This window comes from Natrix helvetica (genome assembly GCF_964273705.1).
Source record: "Natrix helvetica genome assembly, chromosome: 2".
NCBI classification, from domain to species: domain Eukaryota; kingdom Metazoa; phylum Chordata; class Lepidosauria; order Squamata; family Natricidae; genus Natrix; species Natrix helvetica.
Window position 1 is genome coordinate 296,228,238 of NC_138552.1, and position 16,426 is coordinate 296,244,663.

The following is a 16,426-nucleotide window of genomic DNA, read 5'->3' on the forward strand; positions in this document are numbered from 1 at the left end:
ACTTTAGTGCCTTCCAAACATTTTGCATTAAATCTTCCAGGATGCCCCGGTCAGTCATTGGGTTTACACTTCCCTTTACTGTATATCATTCATTTCTGGATTTATAAAATAATTACAGTGGCTGGTTTCAGAGTGACAGTAAGTCACAAATCTGAGGAGCAAATTTATTCCACAAAGCCACATCCAGGTCATAAAATGTTAGAGGCAAAGTCCTTTCAGAAATTGCCAGAAAATTCTATTTTTTGGAAGGGGCAAGAAGAAAAACTGTATTTAACTGATCCAATGTAATTTCAATTGAATTAATTCAAATCTACATTTGGCCCTAAGCCTATCTACTTCTTTGTTCTTTGTTCTTTTTTTTTCTTTTGGAATTTGGCCTCCACAAAAGTCAAACTGAAAAAAGTTGTTCACCCACGCTGTGCACCGTGATTGCAAAGCACAATGGCTAACATATCATGTTAACATATCATGTTAAATAAAGATTTCATTATGATTTGGTGCAGGACTTCTTAATCTTTGTGATATTGTGAACCCACTAAAAAGATAAATGAATTTGTGTGAAACTCTGTGCCCTGCCCTGAATAAAACAAATGATATGTTTACAGTTAGAGCAAAGAAATATATTCTTTACAAAGGGGACAATTTTCATCACATTCTAGAGTCTGTCAATATTATTTATTTTACGTACTGCAATGATTAGCAAGGACTCCTACTTAACATAAACAAAACAACCGAAAAAGCAAAGGTCCCAAAGGTGCTTTTTTCAAGAGGCAAGTGGACTTTCTGGTTTCTCTTTGAAGACATTTTGCTCACTCACTCACCTGACAGTGAGAACAATTAACCAGTGGAACAGAAGTTGCCTCCAGAAGTTGTGAATGCCCCAACACTGGAAGTCTTTAAGAAGATGTTGGATAGCCATTTGTCTGAAACGGTATAGGGTTTCCTGCCTAGGCAGGGGGTTGGACTAGAAGACCTCCAAGGTCCCTTCCAACTCTACTATTGTATTGTATTGCTTCACATCCCAGAAGCTTCTTCGGCTCTGACTGGATGGAGGGGAAGGGAAGGATTTATACGCCTTGCAGACAGCTGATCATTTGCATCCTTTTTAGAAGGTCATTGAGGCCACATCTGTGTCTTCAGGGTCATCTGAGTGGTGCAAATGGGTGTGGAGCCTTCTTGGAACTGCTGAAAGGACTGTGTTATGGACTGGAGATAGATGATATCATATCCCTCCCCCTCTGTTGAGGGCGGGCTGTTCAATTTGGACATAGATGGCTTCTTTGACCCCTCTTTCAAACCAGTGTCCCACTCTATCCAAAATGTGGACTTTGCCGTCTTCAAAAGAGTGGCCTGTATCTTTTAAATGCAGATGGGCTGCTGAATCTAGTCAGATTCAGAAGAATGGAAATGACCAGCTGTCTGCAAGGAGTATAAATCTTTCCCTTCCCCGCCATCCAGTCAGAGCTGAAGAAGCTTCTTGGATGAGAAGTGAAATGTATTCAGAGAAAAACCAGAAAGTCCAGTTGCCTCTTGCAAAAGCACCTTTGGGACAACCATGGAGAATTTCCATAGATGAAACAACAATAGCATCTTCCAGAAAGCCTTTCTAACAGATAATGCCATTGGCTTATTATGCTATTACCGTATGTACTGCTCAATTTTAGTTGCATTGCATTTTAATTCTTGTAGGTATCTTACTGCGGATGCTTTATATGTACCATGAGCTATATAACTGTATTTCATCTGCACAAGCCTGATAGATTAAAAAAATGTAGCTTGTCTTAAATTCCTTGTAACACCCAGGAATCACAACCCAGATACCACCGTGTGTGGTAAGTAAGCCAGTGGATCTCAGAGGTTCCAGGATCCACTGGAGACACCTTCCAATAATTGTTACCTTGGCATAGGCAAGAGCTAGCTGTTGAAAAACAGCATCATCAGGGGATTTACTGTATGTGGCAACTCCTAGCCGATCGTCATCATAGGGGTAGTTAACCACCAGAGATCCTGTGAAGGGGGGGAAAAAAAGCTTTCAGGATTTTATTACGCTGAGTAAATTGATAGTAACATAAGAGGCAGTTGTTCCACCACAACAGTAAAGAATAATACTATTGGCTTAGATTTCACAACCAGCCACAAAACTAATCCAGGTAAATAAAGACAACAATGACTAAAAAATCCAGCTAGGGGAATTCATCAAGAGGTGGCAAGACAGCACCTGCTTGTTACTTGTTCTTAAAGTTCAAGCGCCAATACAGAGGAAATGTACTCATTAATTTCCCCAGAACCAAAAAGGGGGAAACTGGTCCTTTCAGAAGAACTATACAAAAACCAGGGTTGTGCATACTTTAAAAATAATTCTTGTTTTAATAAATGTAATACAATTAATTTAATTACATTTTAAGTTGCCCAGACTCTCTTTGAACAGTGAGATGGGCAGCATATGAATTTAAGAAACAATAAATGATAAATCAATCAACCAGCATTCTTTTCAATGCAATTTTAATCATTTTCAAAGTAACCCTAATAAGAGTACATGTGTTGAATCTGAATACTTTTGTCAGGCCTGCAGTCATATTCCTTTTAGGATCTTTGGCCTGCCACACATTCTATTATTTTACTATGCTGTTTCATTAGTGGGGAATTGGGAGGGGGAATAGTAAGGAGTAGAATGTGTTGTTGTCAAAATAAAACATTCCTTTCTAGAGAGCCAAGGTTATCCTTTGTCTCTGCACCTGACCGGAATTGGATGGGTGGAATTGCCAACGTGGCAGTGGAAGATTGGACCGTGTGATGGACTTGGCGGTGTGGGGGGAAAGATCATGAACATTCAACTGGGTGGAAAACCCAGGAAGCTTTCTGATTCGGGTTTCCCACAGATGTACCAACATGTCTCAAATTGGTACCAAATTTGGTATTGATATACCAAATTGGAACTTTTAGGAAAGATCTGCCTTGAACTTTGGATGATATTTGGAACGCTGACAACTTTTTAAAAATTATTACAGGCTCTGCTTTGGGTGATCTTGGCCAGCAATCCTAGCTTGTAAGCTATCATCAGATAAAATTATGTAGTGAAAACCCTTTTCCATGCATTGGTAAGTTTTCCAGCAGTGAGGCCTCAGGCTTACTGTGCCTAGAATAACATTTGTGCCTGTACATTTCCACACAAGCCCGTCTGCATTCCTCTTTACCTCCATGCAAATTTGCCGATAGCACAAAAGGGTAGGTCTTCAGCCAGTTCATCACAGCTATGGTCTCTGGCTGCAGGGGTTCGGTGATTTGGACGAACTGATCTGGAAAGTTCCGATTCAAATCGTAGTTGTTGCTGTTGTTTCTTCCGAAAACTCCCGACACGTCCCCTGGGAAACAGAAGAGAGACTGGTTGAACCAACTGTGCTTTATAGCAATGATCAATATCTATCCTTCCTGCACACAAAATTTAACAGATGAACAGTGTTGGAAGGGACCTTGTAGGTCATCTAGTCCAACCCCTGGCCCAAGCAGGAGACCCTACACCATTTCTTCAATTTGTACTTCTAAGTTAAGTGAGCAAAGCAAGAGACATTGTTTTTTTTCTGTAATCCTCCTTTACCAAGAGATGTTATAATTATCAAGGGAGAATTGAAAACTTTACAGGTAGTCCTCAACTTATGACCAGAATTGAGCCCAAAAATTTCTGTTGTCAAGCGAGACGTTTGTAAAGTGAATTTTGCCCCATTTTACGATTTCTCTTGCCACAGTTGTTAAGTGAATCACTGCAGTTTTTAAGTTAGTCACAAGGTTTTTAAATGAATCTGGCTTCCCTATTAACTGCTCATCAGAAGGTCGCAAAAGGGATCACTTGATCGTGGGACACTGCAACCGTCATAAATATGAACCAGATGCCAAGCCAAGGATTTTGACCATGGGGATGCTGCATCAGTTGCAAGTGTGAAAAATGGTCCTAAGTCCCTTTTTCAGTGCCGTTGCAACATTGAACTGTCATTAAATGAACTGTCGTAAGTCGAGGGCTACCTGTATTCATCTCAGAAACTTTAGAAGTTCTGCTTGTGGAGATCTACCTAATTGTATGAAGAACCCCAAATTGTTATTCGTGTTGCTGCAGTATGCCTTTGGCCCCAAGCCATTATAAACATTTATACTAATCAAACATTTCAATTTGGAAAAATCCTTTCTTTAGAAAGAATTCAAGGTGCAGCCGAACAAGCTACTGTTCAAATCTCAAGTTGTGGCTTGCCAAACACGCCGTCTGCTATTGTCAAATTTGGTCTCTTTCTTTCATGAATGACCCAGCTTTCTATTGTTTCATCTTTCCACAACCCCTATTTCATGGCTCCTGCACTAATAAATGCTAAGCCTTCTTTTCTAGGGAGATTCTTAATCATCCAGGCCATGGTTCAAAAGGCTTTCTTGGGTTTTTTTTCCCTTGAAACTATTCCAACTTCTCATTCAAGAAGCTTCTTCAGAATTGCTTTTCCAAAAGGCAACTGGATTTTCTTGGGGGTTTTTTCCCCTTGAAAACCTTTCGCTTCTCATCCAACAAGTTTCTTCAGAAATGAAGAAAGGTTTTCAAGGGGAAAAAAAAACCAAGAAAATCCAGTTGCCTTCTGAAAAAACACCTTTGGGACACTAAAACTCCTTTCTAACCGTGCTATTGGTTTGCTCTTGCGCAAACTGCGTAAATCATGCAGGATTTCCATCAGGTCAGGCAGGAAGGGCATTGTATGGGTCTCGTCTGCTAAGGCAGGCGTCCCCAACCCCGAATCCGTGGACTGGCACCAGGTTGCGGCATGCCAGAAACTGGGCTGTGTAAACAAGCAAACATCCCCCATCCATGGGATGCAGGCAGCACGCAAAACCACACCACCTTCGGTCCATGGAAAAACCTTTCTTCACGTAACCAGTCCCTGGTGCTCAAAAGTTGGGGGGGGGGGGGGCGCTTCTGCTAAGGAGTTCCATGTGAATCGGACCCAGGGAGTGAGAGCCTTTTCTACTGTGGCACATCATGCACCTTGAGGCAAAACCTGGCCTGATCCAACTGGCCTTCCAGAGACATCTTAAGGCATGGTTTTCCCCAACAGGCCCTGGATCCCTTGGGAACAAAGATGGGTCTATGATGTCTGACTTTTTCAACATCGTCCCAAATTATATACAGGTTTCCTATTTTTATGGTTCTTTTAAGATGTGTGGCCTGTTTTTATTGCAGGCCACACAATCACATTCATGAGATGGGCAGCTGTAAAAATTTAATAAGTAAGATTATAACTGCCAACTCGTAATGCCACTCCTTTTTAAAATGTATTGCTTATCACCAACCCTCCATTGTTTTAGGGCTGCATTCAATGTTATTCCTTTGAAGTTAATCAGAGAACTAAGATTTAAAGACTATTTTCCATTCAGCTATTTAAATTGCTAATAAAATGATATTTATCGAATTTTGAAACTGCTCATCTCCCTCACACAGGGACTCCGAACAGTGTCCACCTAAAGTATGAAAACATAAACAAAATGTATATAAAATTAAAAGAGGTGAAGAGAATTAAAATTCTACATTAAAAGTTAATTAAAAGGTGGAGGGAGGGCCCTCAGTGCGCTAATCAATCCTACATCAGCATGCTTCTCTGTGCACCCCTAGAAAGGCCATAAAGCCATGCTTTTATGCCTTTCTGGAAGGCCAGGAAAGTGGGGCCCTGCCTCACCTCTGGGAAGAGAATATTTCACAGGGCAGGGGCAATGTCACAGAAGGCTTTCATCCTGGACCCTGCCAGCTGGAATTCTTTAGCCGACAGGTCTATAGCATACCTCCCCTGCCTGCCTGGACTGATGTAAACTTTCACTCCCTTTCTCTAGTGCTTTGCGGAGTTAAACCACAAAAGCAGGATGATATATTGCTTAATGTAAACTGCCTTAACGTAAAATGCCTGATCCTCTAAAATGGTCACCAAAAGTCTGTAGAGATTCTCAGTCATCCAGGTCATGGTTGTCCCAAAGGTGCTTTTTTAGGAGGCAACTGGACTATTCAGACCATTCCCCACTATTCTGTCAGAGCTGAGGAAGCATCTTGGATGAGAAGTGAAACGTCTTCAAAGAAAAAACAAGAAAGGCCAGTTGCCTCCTGATGAAACAGCACCTTTGGGATATCTTATCACCACTTTCCTAAATTACTGCAATGCACAGCACTAAATGCACCTGAAAATTGCATTTGATCCAGAATGCAGCAGCTCATATGTTAACTGGCATTCATCACTGGCAGGTTTGCACATTTGTGTCACTGGCCCTGCACTGACTCCTGACAGACTTTCAAATGCAATTTAAAAGTGTGGGTTTGGACATATAAAGCACTCTGAATCTTGACATACGGGTGTCTCCAGGATCAGACATTGAACAGAATCAGCCTGCTTAGTAATGTCTGATTTCCAAGAAGTAAAAAGTCTCACTCAAGATCAACGGCTAAACCACTTCTGCACTGTGCCTGGTGCACATGAAAATGGCCACATAGGGTCAAGCTAAGCTTGAGAAAGTCCTTATTTCTGTAATATGAGATAAATGAAGTACAATAGAGAAAAATTAGGAAACAGGCACAGGGATGAGTCAAGGAAAAGTCTATTCTGGGCTAAAACACAGAATAGAAAGGGAGCTCTTTATGTACATTATGATTAAAGTTACCTGTCAGAAAAAAACTGAAGCCGTTTGCCTTATAAAACCACCCCCTTTCCTTGGCCAACGCCTTTACTAGAAGGGTAAGAAGAAAGTTGGCATGCAAGGCTACCTTCTACAGATTTCTCATAGCCATCGGGGTTCATCGATGGCATGATATGGATCCGAGTCTTTTGGATCAAGTCAGTCACTTCAGGATTGGTTCCGTAGTTTTTGCAGAGGTACTCAATGAGGTTGAGGAGCAATTCCCTTCCTACCACTTCATTGCCGTGCATATTGGCAATGTACTTGAATTCTGGTTCACCTGGAGGAGGAACAGAGATGCTTAGTTTAGTCATCGCACTTGGCAGTCTGTCTACTCTATAGGATGACACCATTCACAGCCCACCAAATGAATCCAAGAGCTGCTTGTGCCACATGGGTTATAGCAGTGGTGGGATTCATAATTTTTTACTATCGGTTCGGTGGGCGTGGCAGGAGAAGGATACTGCAAAATCCCCATTCCCTCCCAATCAGCTGGTACTCCGGAGGCAGAGAATAGATGGGGGCAGGGCCAATCAGAGGTGGTATTTACTGGTTCTCTGAACTACTCAACATTTCCGCTACCAGTTCTCCAGAACCGGTCAGAACCTGCTGAATACCACCTCTGGGTTACACAAGACACTTAGACAATCTTCAAATGTATAAACAAGTACCTTATAAATGCATACCTATCTAATGTTTTGGAATTGTAATTTTTTTTTTACATTTTTTTTTACAATTAACATGAATTGCTTTATTTCTTTAATTAGGCCCAAACAAATGGTCTATAATGTTATCAGAACCTATAATGGACATAAGTGAAAGTCATTTGGCCCAAAGAAGACTCTTTAGTAAAAGCCATTTGAAATTATTGGCAAAACTTCAAAATTGAAACCAAAAAGTCAAACTAAAATCCAAACAAAACAAAATGGCTATTACAGGACAAATATGTTAAAAAATAATAAAAATTCGACCAACTCATTTATGAGGAAAGATTACAGGACACTGGCCTTTCTACCTTTGAAAAATGGTAACTAAGTTAACAGACCTGATGAAAATTCGTAACACTGGGGATAAATATTTCCCCCTTTTTCAAAATACTAGTATTTAGATCAGGGGTGCCAAATGCATCAAACACAGGCAATGTCCACCCCAGCTCTGTGAATGGGAAAAACATTGTGAAACATCATGCAACATCAGCAACGTGACACAGGGAGTTTGACACCCCTGATCTAGATCATGCAACAAAACTATAGAATGGGAAGTTACCTGCTTCGTGAATGCCTGGGTTATCCGATATCTCCATGGCATACAATTCCCTTTGCTCCACTGACTTGCCCACCGAGTAGAGTCGGGTGATGTTTGGGTACTCAGTGGCAAATTTCCTCAGAAAGATACCCATATCAGGGAAGTGGTGGTGGCGAAAATCATCCGGCTGAATCACCTGGCGAGCAGAGGTTGTCCTGTTTAAAGTAGTGGGAGTTGCTGCATTGTCAAGAGAGCTGGTGGTTATCAGAGCTTCCTTGGTGGGGCTGGAAGTCAACACTGTGACTGCAGGATGCAAGGAAAAGTCCACGACGGTTGCATTTTCTTCCTTCACTTCAACGTTCTCCGTGGTGACTGGCAGGTAACTGATGGGGAAAAAAGGGAGAAGAATATGCTTTTAGGCTGCCATTAGCTTCACCTGGCTTAAGAGCATCCCTAATAGAATTTATTTTAAGTCTATTACTAAGTTAGTCCCCGACTTACAACAGTTCATTCTGTTACTGTTCAAAGTCACAATAACACTGGAAAAAATGACTTAGGAACGTTTTTCACAGTTACAACATTTGCAGCCTCCCCATGATCATGTGATCAAAATCCTGGTGCCTGGCAATTGGTTCATATTTACGACTGTTGCTGTGATCAACTTTTATAACCGTCTGACAAGCAAAACCAATGGGGAGACCGGACTCACTTAATCACCAAGTTACTAACATATCAGCTTCACATCACAATTGTGACAAGAAAGGTCGTAAAATGAGACAAAATTCACTTAACAAATGTCTCACTTAACAGAAATTTTGGGTTCCATTGTCGTCATGTCAAGGATAACCTGTGTTTATTCATCTGGAATATCATTCCCATTTTCTTAGTGGGAAAAAATAAGACCAAATAGCAACGTTATTATTTCTCAACTGAAGAACCAAAATCAAGGGTCCCACCACGAAGCCCCATTTTTATGGCTGCTTAATTGCAAACCTCAGGCTGGCAGTGCAGCTGTTCCAAATCCTTCACTCAATTCCCCTTAATAAAGGGAAACATTCTTAACAAAGAAATATCGAAGGTAGGCCTAATCCTCGTGGAACTACTGTCGTTTCCTGCTTTTCTATGTGCCTGTTTTATATGACACGCCTGCCTAGTATATGGCAAAATAAGACAAAGATTGGCTTCTAATGTTCCCACACAGCAGTTCGCTACTAGAAGAAACTACACCAAAGAGAATGAACATGTCGATGCCAGCTCCATATACTTTACCCTGGGACAGAAGCTGTGATATTATAGGTCCCAGGCACCAACAGTCTGTAATAGTCACCAAACTGTCTGGTCGTAATGTTGTGAGCAATCCCAGCCACAGCAATGGTTGCATTTTCCAAGGCAGCACCACTGACCGAATCTCTCACGAATCCTTTAATTCCAATGTGTACCTGTATTAAATAGAATGGGAATTAGATCCAGAACACGTTGTAAACATTTTTATTATCATGAGGCTACATTATTCCTCTCATATTCAGTAACTTGTTAATTTCATGCTAAGTGATCTGTGCAATATTCTTTTTTTTCCCTCATCCAAGGAAAGTTACAGGCTGCTGTTAAGCTTGCACACAAAAACGAAATAAAATAAGGAATATAACAAGAAAAAAATGGCAGAGAATAGCACATCTCTTACATAACCAGAACAGCTAGTCACTATCACCAGAAGGTTGGCATAAATCAAAAGCTAGTGCGCCAGTATACATGTAACTTGACTATATGCCTGTGAATTTCTATTTATGAATTCTTCTACATAAAATTCAGTGTACTAGAAAGCGCATCTACATTAATATTTAAATCAAAGGAAATGTCATAGATTTTTATCAGCCATTTTAGATTTATTTTCCTGTAACCAAGGGATTGTTTCTGTCACAGCTACTGAAACAGAACACAGGCTGTCTTTCAAAAAACAAAATGCCAAGAAAAACAAAGAGGACAGTTGTGTGTGTTTTGAGTCATGCTTGTAAAAGCCAAAAGATGAATCAACTCAGCCCAATCTTACAGATAAACATGCCATTTTTGTGCACTGCTTCTGTCAAATGCTTCACTCAAACCAGATGGTGAATTCATGTGGCTTTAGAATATAAAATTAGGTACAAGAAGGTACGTAAAGCACAACATTATTTATTGCTAGGGCTATCAACCAGAACTTCAATAGACATTCATGTGGCAACTGGCAGATATAAAAGGGAATGTTACATTAAAATATTTGTTATCTAATATTATTGTGTTACTTTGTACTAATTTCACATTCAGCATTATTTACCATTCATTAATAAAATTACACAAATGAGACAAGAGTTGTCTTTCTTCATCACGCCATTTCTTCTTTGATGTGATGTAACTATCTAACAATGTGTTGTCATTTTGTAGTGAGGCAGTAACTTACTTTTTTATACCTTAGAGGGGTTGGACATATCTTGCTTCCATTTCATAAAAGAACTCGAGAAAGAGCCCATATTAAGAAGCTTACGGAGTAAAGTGAAATAATTTCTTCCACAGCTAGAAGACTGAGGAAGGTGTCGATAAATTTATGGCCAATTGCTGTGATTTATGCAAAGTCAACTATTGATTTATGAGGACCTGGCTTGACAGCATCCTCACCGGACTCCTCATGGGAAATATGCAACACTATGCCATTTATTTATTAATTAAATTTTTAGCCTGCCTTTATTACTTTATAAGTTACTCAAATAAAGAGACGCCTTTGTTGAGATGGGTAGAATACAAGTTTCATAGATAAATAAATGATACTAGCTTCTCCTCTTTTTTCCCCACAACCACCATCCTGTGAGTTGAACTGGGCTAACAAAGAGGGACTGGCCCAAAGTCACCAGCTGGCTTTCATGCCATGTCAGGACTAGAACTCCCTATCCCCTGGTTTCTATGGCAGCTCTTAACCAAACTGGCTCTCTTTAAGCAAATGTGTTTTATGCATGCTCCTAAACATTTCTGAAAAGAAAAAGGGAAGAGATGTATACACATGATCACTATACCCTGGCAGAGTGTATTATCAGAACAAGTTCAGGCAGGTTTCATATGCTGCTGCAATCTATGCCTTAAGCCATTTGGTTTAAAAATAAAGACATTCTCCTCAGGGAACTCAAATGAAAGAAAACTATTTCCATGCCTAAAGGATTTCGTGCAACAGATTTAGGTACCTGAGTGCTCTGCTCTCAGTGTGTGTCAGAGTGAGTAATTCCCTGAGACCTATAAAGAACAGTAATGCTGAAAACAGTGACAAATCATGATCTGTCCCTGTTTTAATTGTTGCAATTTTCGGAAGAATTTTAGTTTATGCACAACAGTCAAATGACAGGCGCAGGATGGATGAAAGCTAATTTTTCCTTTATCTCCTCTGATATCAAAAGGTGTTTCCTATGCAATTATAATTATTGAAAAGAGAAAAGTATCAATGCTGTTGCTGATATAGGAACAGCTCAACTTTGCCAGGATCTGTGCTACATTCAAAAAGGACAAATGACTCCTTAAGCAGTTAATCCTTTAGTCTAGATCTGGACAACACCCTAAACCATTTTATTGTATGCAACAACATTTCATTTTAATGTATGATGATTAGTGTACATTCAAAGTGACAATAAAGTTATTCTAAATTCTAACCATAAATTAGCTCCCATCCCCAAAAGGATACCGATTGTGAGTCACAGCCACCAAAGTGATGAAGTTTCTAGATCAGAATACAATAATCTGAACTGTAAAACCATGGAATGGCTTAACATACCATGTCTGTATAGTTAGTGGTTGGCTCCACGATCAGCCATTCTTTAATCAGACCATGAAAGGTAGGGCTTGCATATACTTGACTCTGATACAGCTAGTCCTCGACTTACAACAGTTCATTTTGGGACCATTTGAAGTTACAGTGGCACTGAAAAAAGCTACTTATGAACCTTTTTCACACCGATGACCATTGCAGCATTCCCATGCTCAAGTGACTTAATGTCAGCAGAATGTCTAGCATGGTTTCCTAATGTTTGCTCGCTCTCGGCTGCCAAAGAAAGGGGGAGGGGGGCGTTGAGCATTTGGGATGGGGGAGCGAGCCATCCCATGAGAACTGGAAGGGAGATTTGCACTCACGCATGCTGAGTGGAGTTGTTTATACTTCATCAAGGCTAACCATCCTGAGACTCCAGAGGCGAGAAATACCTGCAGAGGAGCTTTCCCATAATATCTTACTGGTTGTTGGTTGGCCTCTTGGTGCTGGGACCCCGGGGAGAGGGACTTGGGGTGACTTTCAATGTGTAACTTTCAGGCAGCTTGTTTCAGATCTTGCCTTGCTTTTGCTGCTATCAGTTCATTCTTAGTAAAAGTACCGATACTTTTTCTCTAAATCAATGGAGTTGGGGGGTTTCTTTCTTAGGGTTTGAAGGGAGGCATCCCTGACATTTACATTCAAACACGTGGCAACTGACTCAGATTTAGGATGGTTGTGTCCCGGGATCATGTGATCCCCTTTTGCAACCTGAGTAGCAAAGTCAATGGGGAAGCCAGATTTACCATGTGACTAACTTAACAACTGAAGTGATTTACTTAACAATGGTGGCAAGAAAGGTCGTAAAATGGGGCAAAATCCACTTAACAAATTTCTCACTTAGCAACATAAATATTAGGCTCAATTGTGGTTGTAAGTTGAGGATTACCTGTAATCAATAGCGCAATACAAGCAGTACCATTTAGTCTGATGTGTGCATAATTACCAGGGTTGACTTTAGATATGAAAGAGAGATCAGGACAGGAAGTAACTTTGAAAGAACTACGTGTAACTCTTGAGATAAAGTATTTTTAAGATACTTGAATATTTCTGAGCACACACAGGCAGCTACAGTGAAAAATCTGAGAGAATTTAGATAATATAAGTGACACTGGATAAAGCTTGTGAAGATCCACCAGATGCCTTTACTCTGGGCAAATGAAAGAAAAGGAACTTGAGTGAGGGGGGAAAATTACTTATTCCCTGCTTAGTTGGGTAATTGTTAAATGTGTTAAGAGTGATAAGAAACCGAGACAAAGATCTGATTAACACAGATCTGATTATGGCTTGCTTAGCCATTAATTTAATAAATATGATATGATGAACTGAAATTACAATACTGCTAAAACCAAACACACTTATTATTTACAGCTTAGTCTAGACCTCTAAACCAAAATCTTTTTGTGATTTGAAACAAAGAAATTCAAACATGGATCAGTGACACTTCCTTCTCTTTAAATATTGCCTGAATTTTGGTGCACCACAATTACATTTTCTCTTATTTCATTTGGTACGAATCATGCTAAGCTTTATATGTGTGTCACAAAATAATAATACCAACATTAAAGACTCTGTACTTGGTCCAATATATGAGTCAAAAGGGATTAGGCAGAGCTGACATTTTGACAAACAAGAAGCATATTCAAAATCTACAGGCAAAAAAAGCCCAGACCGAGATGAATAAAGTCTATTCATTTTCCAGAACAAAGACTGACTCAAATATACATGAATTGTTTTGCTGAAATAGTCAAGAAGAGAGTTAAAGTCACACCTTACTTTTTCAATGAAAGTGAACAAAGATTCCCGGTTATTCAGCCATTCTTGCTCAAGCTGAGAAGCTGGTGGGTATTTGCAACAGGAAAGTTCAAATGTGACCTCAAAGCAGTTAGCCCAAAGATAGTTATAATCTTGCATTCCACCTAAGGAATTTAAAGAAAGAATCATGAAATAATTAAGCAAAGAACAATCTTTTGCATCAACAGACTTCTCTTCACATGATTTCAAATTAGCATTTTTCAATAGGCAGGAAAACCCATTTGTGCAAAGAAGAAAAAAAAGTTTCAACTTTCAAAGAAACAAAGGACCATTTAGGAGAAACCAGAAAGGTGTCTGCTACTTTAAAAATAACAATTGGAATTTTGAGATCATGCAACTTCCTTATTTGTCACATGTGATGTTTACAAAAAAAACCTTAACAGGTTAATAATATATAGGAGTCCTGATTTTTCATTATTTCTGAGGTATTTTATTATACTCATCTTCCCTTTTTATTCTTCAGTAGGTCAATATGATGCTTAGAATTGGACTAACCTTTCAATTCTACCATATTATTGAAATATTTGTTAATTTAAATGTATTTAAATACCTTATTGATATAATTTACATTTCACTCAAAGAAGGGTGGGATTGTAGGTAGGTAGCTGGGTGGGTAGATAAATAAGAGATAGCTAGACAGACAGACATATACATACACACTCTTCTTTTGAAAAACTAATAGTAAAGTGTATCTCCCTCCCCATTTTTATCATTATTATACTCCTATTAAGTAGGTACCTATCAAAAGTCCCAAAGAATGTACCTATCCGAAGTCCCCAAAAAGTTAATCATAACTTGAAAAACAAGGTGTCCCTGTTCCAAAGCTAATTTAACATGACATTAACTCTTAAGGTTAGCAAAATAACTTTTCTAGATTTCAAAGTAGGAGTGCCAAATTTGGTGGCAGAAAGGTAAACAGATGAAGGTGCACCCTGCACAAGTACAAAATTTGCTCTTGTCATGCAAAGTCATATAGCAAATCCTTGTTCTTGGCACATTTAAAATACAATGTGAAAAAATATATACAGGTAGTTCTCATTTAGCGACTGCCTCATTTAGCAACCATTCCCAGTTCCAGCAACACTGTAACTTATAATGGTCAAACAGCTAGAAAACAGACACAGAACTCTGTTTTTACAGAGGACAACTGTGGTGGGATTACTATATGCTCAAAAGTGGAAAAGTTCAATACTATCCACAATGCAGGAATGGATGGTGAAAATGATGGAATTTGCACAGATGGCTAACTTGACTTGATCAATCAGAGAAAAGACAATATATTTGTGACTGGAAAACTTTTATAGTTTTTTTGCATGAAACAAAAAAAAAACCCATTTGTGGTTTTGATGATTAGGAAAAAAATCTAGATAAGGGAAATAATCAGTATGTTTTGCAATCATAACAGTAAGAGATCACTTTGAAACTACAGAATCTCAGTTCTCCAGGTCATGGTTGTTCCAAAGACCTGGCTAAAGCCAGACACCAAGCCAGAATGCTAGATGAGCTTAATATAGGTGTGTCTGGGTTAATGTGCTCTGAGTATTTTAGTGCTGTGTCTTATGTCTAGAATGGTAGAGATTTCATTATATTGTTTAAATTTTCAATTGTTAGGCTCTCAGAATTCATATCTAAGATGGACAGTGGGAACTTTCCAAGTAGATGATAGGCTTCATGTAACATGGGAAACTGTCAAAAGGACTTAAAGAGGTACTGTAAATACCACAGTGCCAAGGAAGATTTTCTCTTAAGCAAACACACAAAAGTTTTGAAGTTCACAGCTACTAACAGATCTGCTTATAAAAGTGAGGAGTGCCAGTTTGTCACATTATTATTATTTTAATGAAGAGAGAAACAGATTGCAAGAAGGTTTAGCCAATAAATGCTGTGAAGTATAAAAAGCGGGAATCAGGAAACATGGTTGGGAACAGCTGGTCTCTGTGATATACATTTTTAAAAAGAACTACAATTTAAGAAAGCATTGCATAAAAAAATGAAGTAGAAGGAAAAAGCAAAAGAGAAAATGAGATCCAGAAGGTATAACAATTGTTTCAATTATTATTACCACTGCCATAAAATATAGCAGGGGTGTGACACTGATGTTTTATGAGTTTTAGGTTTGTGATATTTTAATATTGTTCTTGTTAATTGTAAGATGTTGTGAATTATAGCAGTATACTTTAAAAAATGTTTCCCATCAGAAGCCTTATGATAAATGAGGAATTGTGGGACTTTTATTTCAAAATACCTGGAGGGCATCACAGTGCTTGTTATATATAAAAACATGCATTTTCCTGTTATGATAGCAAAGAATTAATCGACAATTCATAGTTTTCTACCTAACAGATGTATTTGTAAATGCAAAAAAGGTTCCTGCTTTTTCAAGGATATCCTGGTTTGAGCTGAGTAATAATTTTAAGTTTTACAACTATTTACTCATTCTATTTCCTTGTATGGTACATTAAACCCAGCAATCTTTGTAAATATAATTAGTTCATATCTTATTCTACTATTTGGGTGTGTTCTCTATGATGAAAGAGAGAAATGGGGGCTATAACAGGAAAAGGAGATAATAATTACTGATAAAAAGAGATGGTTTTATTTAAATAAGACATTTGGCTAGTGTAAAAATCTGCTGACTAAATTATTAAATTTTAAATTATTAAAATTAAATCATTAACTTTATTAGGATAAAAAGTTATTTTTCTCATTAGATCTGACATCTACCTACCTTACCTATGACAAAATTACTGAAGTCCCTATATTAAACTATTAATAGGCATAATTCATGGCTTCAAAATACTATTTCTTTTCCATTGATAACAATGAACTAATTTTATTTTGATAATTAGACTTAGAAATGTGGTT

General features: G+C 38.7%; 1 protein-coding gene and 1 long non-coding RNA gene across 2 annotated transcripts in view; one reads left to right on the top strand and one right to left on the bottom strand.

The window, feature by feature from the left end:
• LOC309388305 overlaps positions 1-16,426 on the top strand; it is a 393,048-nt gene that overhangs the window by 284,561 nt on the left and 92,061 nt on the right. The gene's annotated exons all lie outside the window — the stretch shown is intronic.
• CPD (carboxypeptidase D) overlaps positions 1-16,426 on the bottom strand; it is a 51,042-nt gene that overhangs the window by 27,887 nt on the left and 6,729 nt on the right. The window contains exons 3-8 of the mRNA XM_081945384.1: positions 13,523-13,665; positions 9,199-9,368; positions 7,951-8,312; positions 6,773-6,964; positions 3,195-3,362; positions 1,898-2,007 (exon numbers count right to left, since the gene is read on the bottom strand). Coding sequence (XP_081801510.1) covers positions 1,898-2,007; positions 3,195-3,362; positions 6,773-6,964; positions 7,951-8,312; positions 9,199-9,368; positions 13,523-13,665 — 1,145 coding nt within the window. The remainder of the gene's footprint in view (positions 1-1,897; positions 2,008-3,194; positions 3,363-6,772; positions 6,965-7,950; positions 8,313-9,198; positions 9,369-13,522; positions 13,666-16,426) is intronic.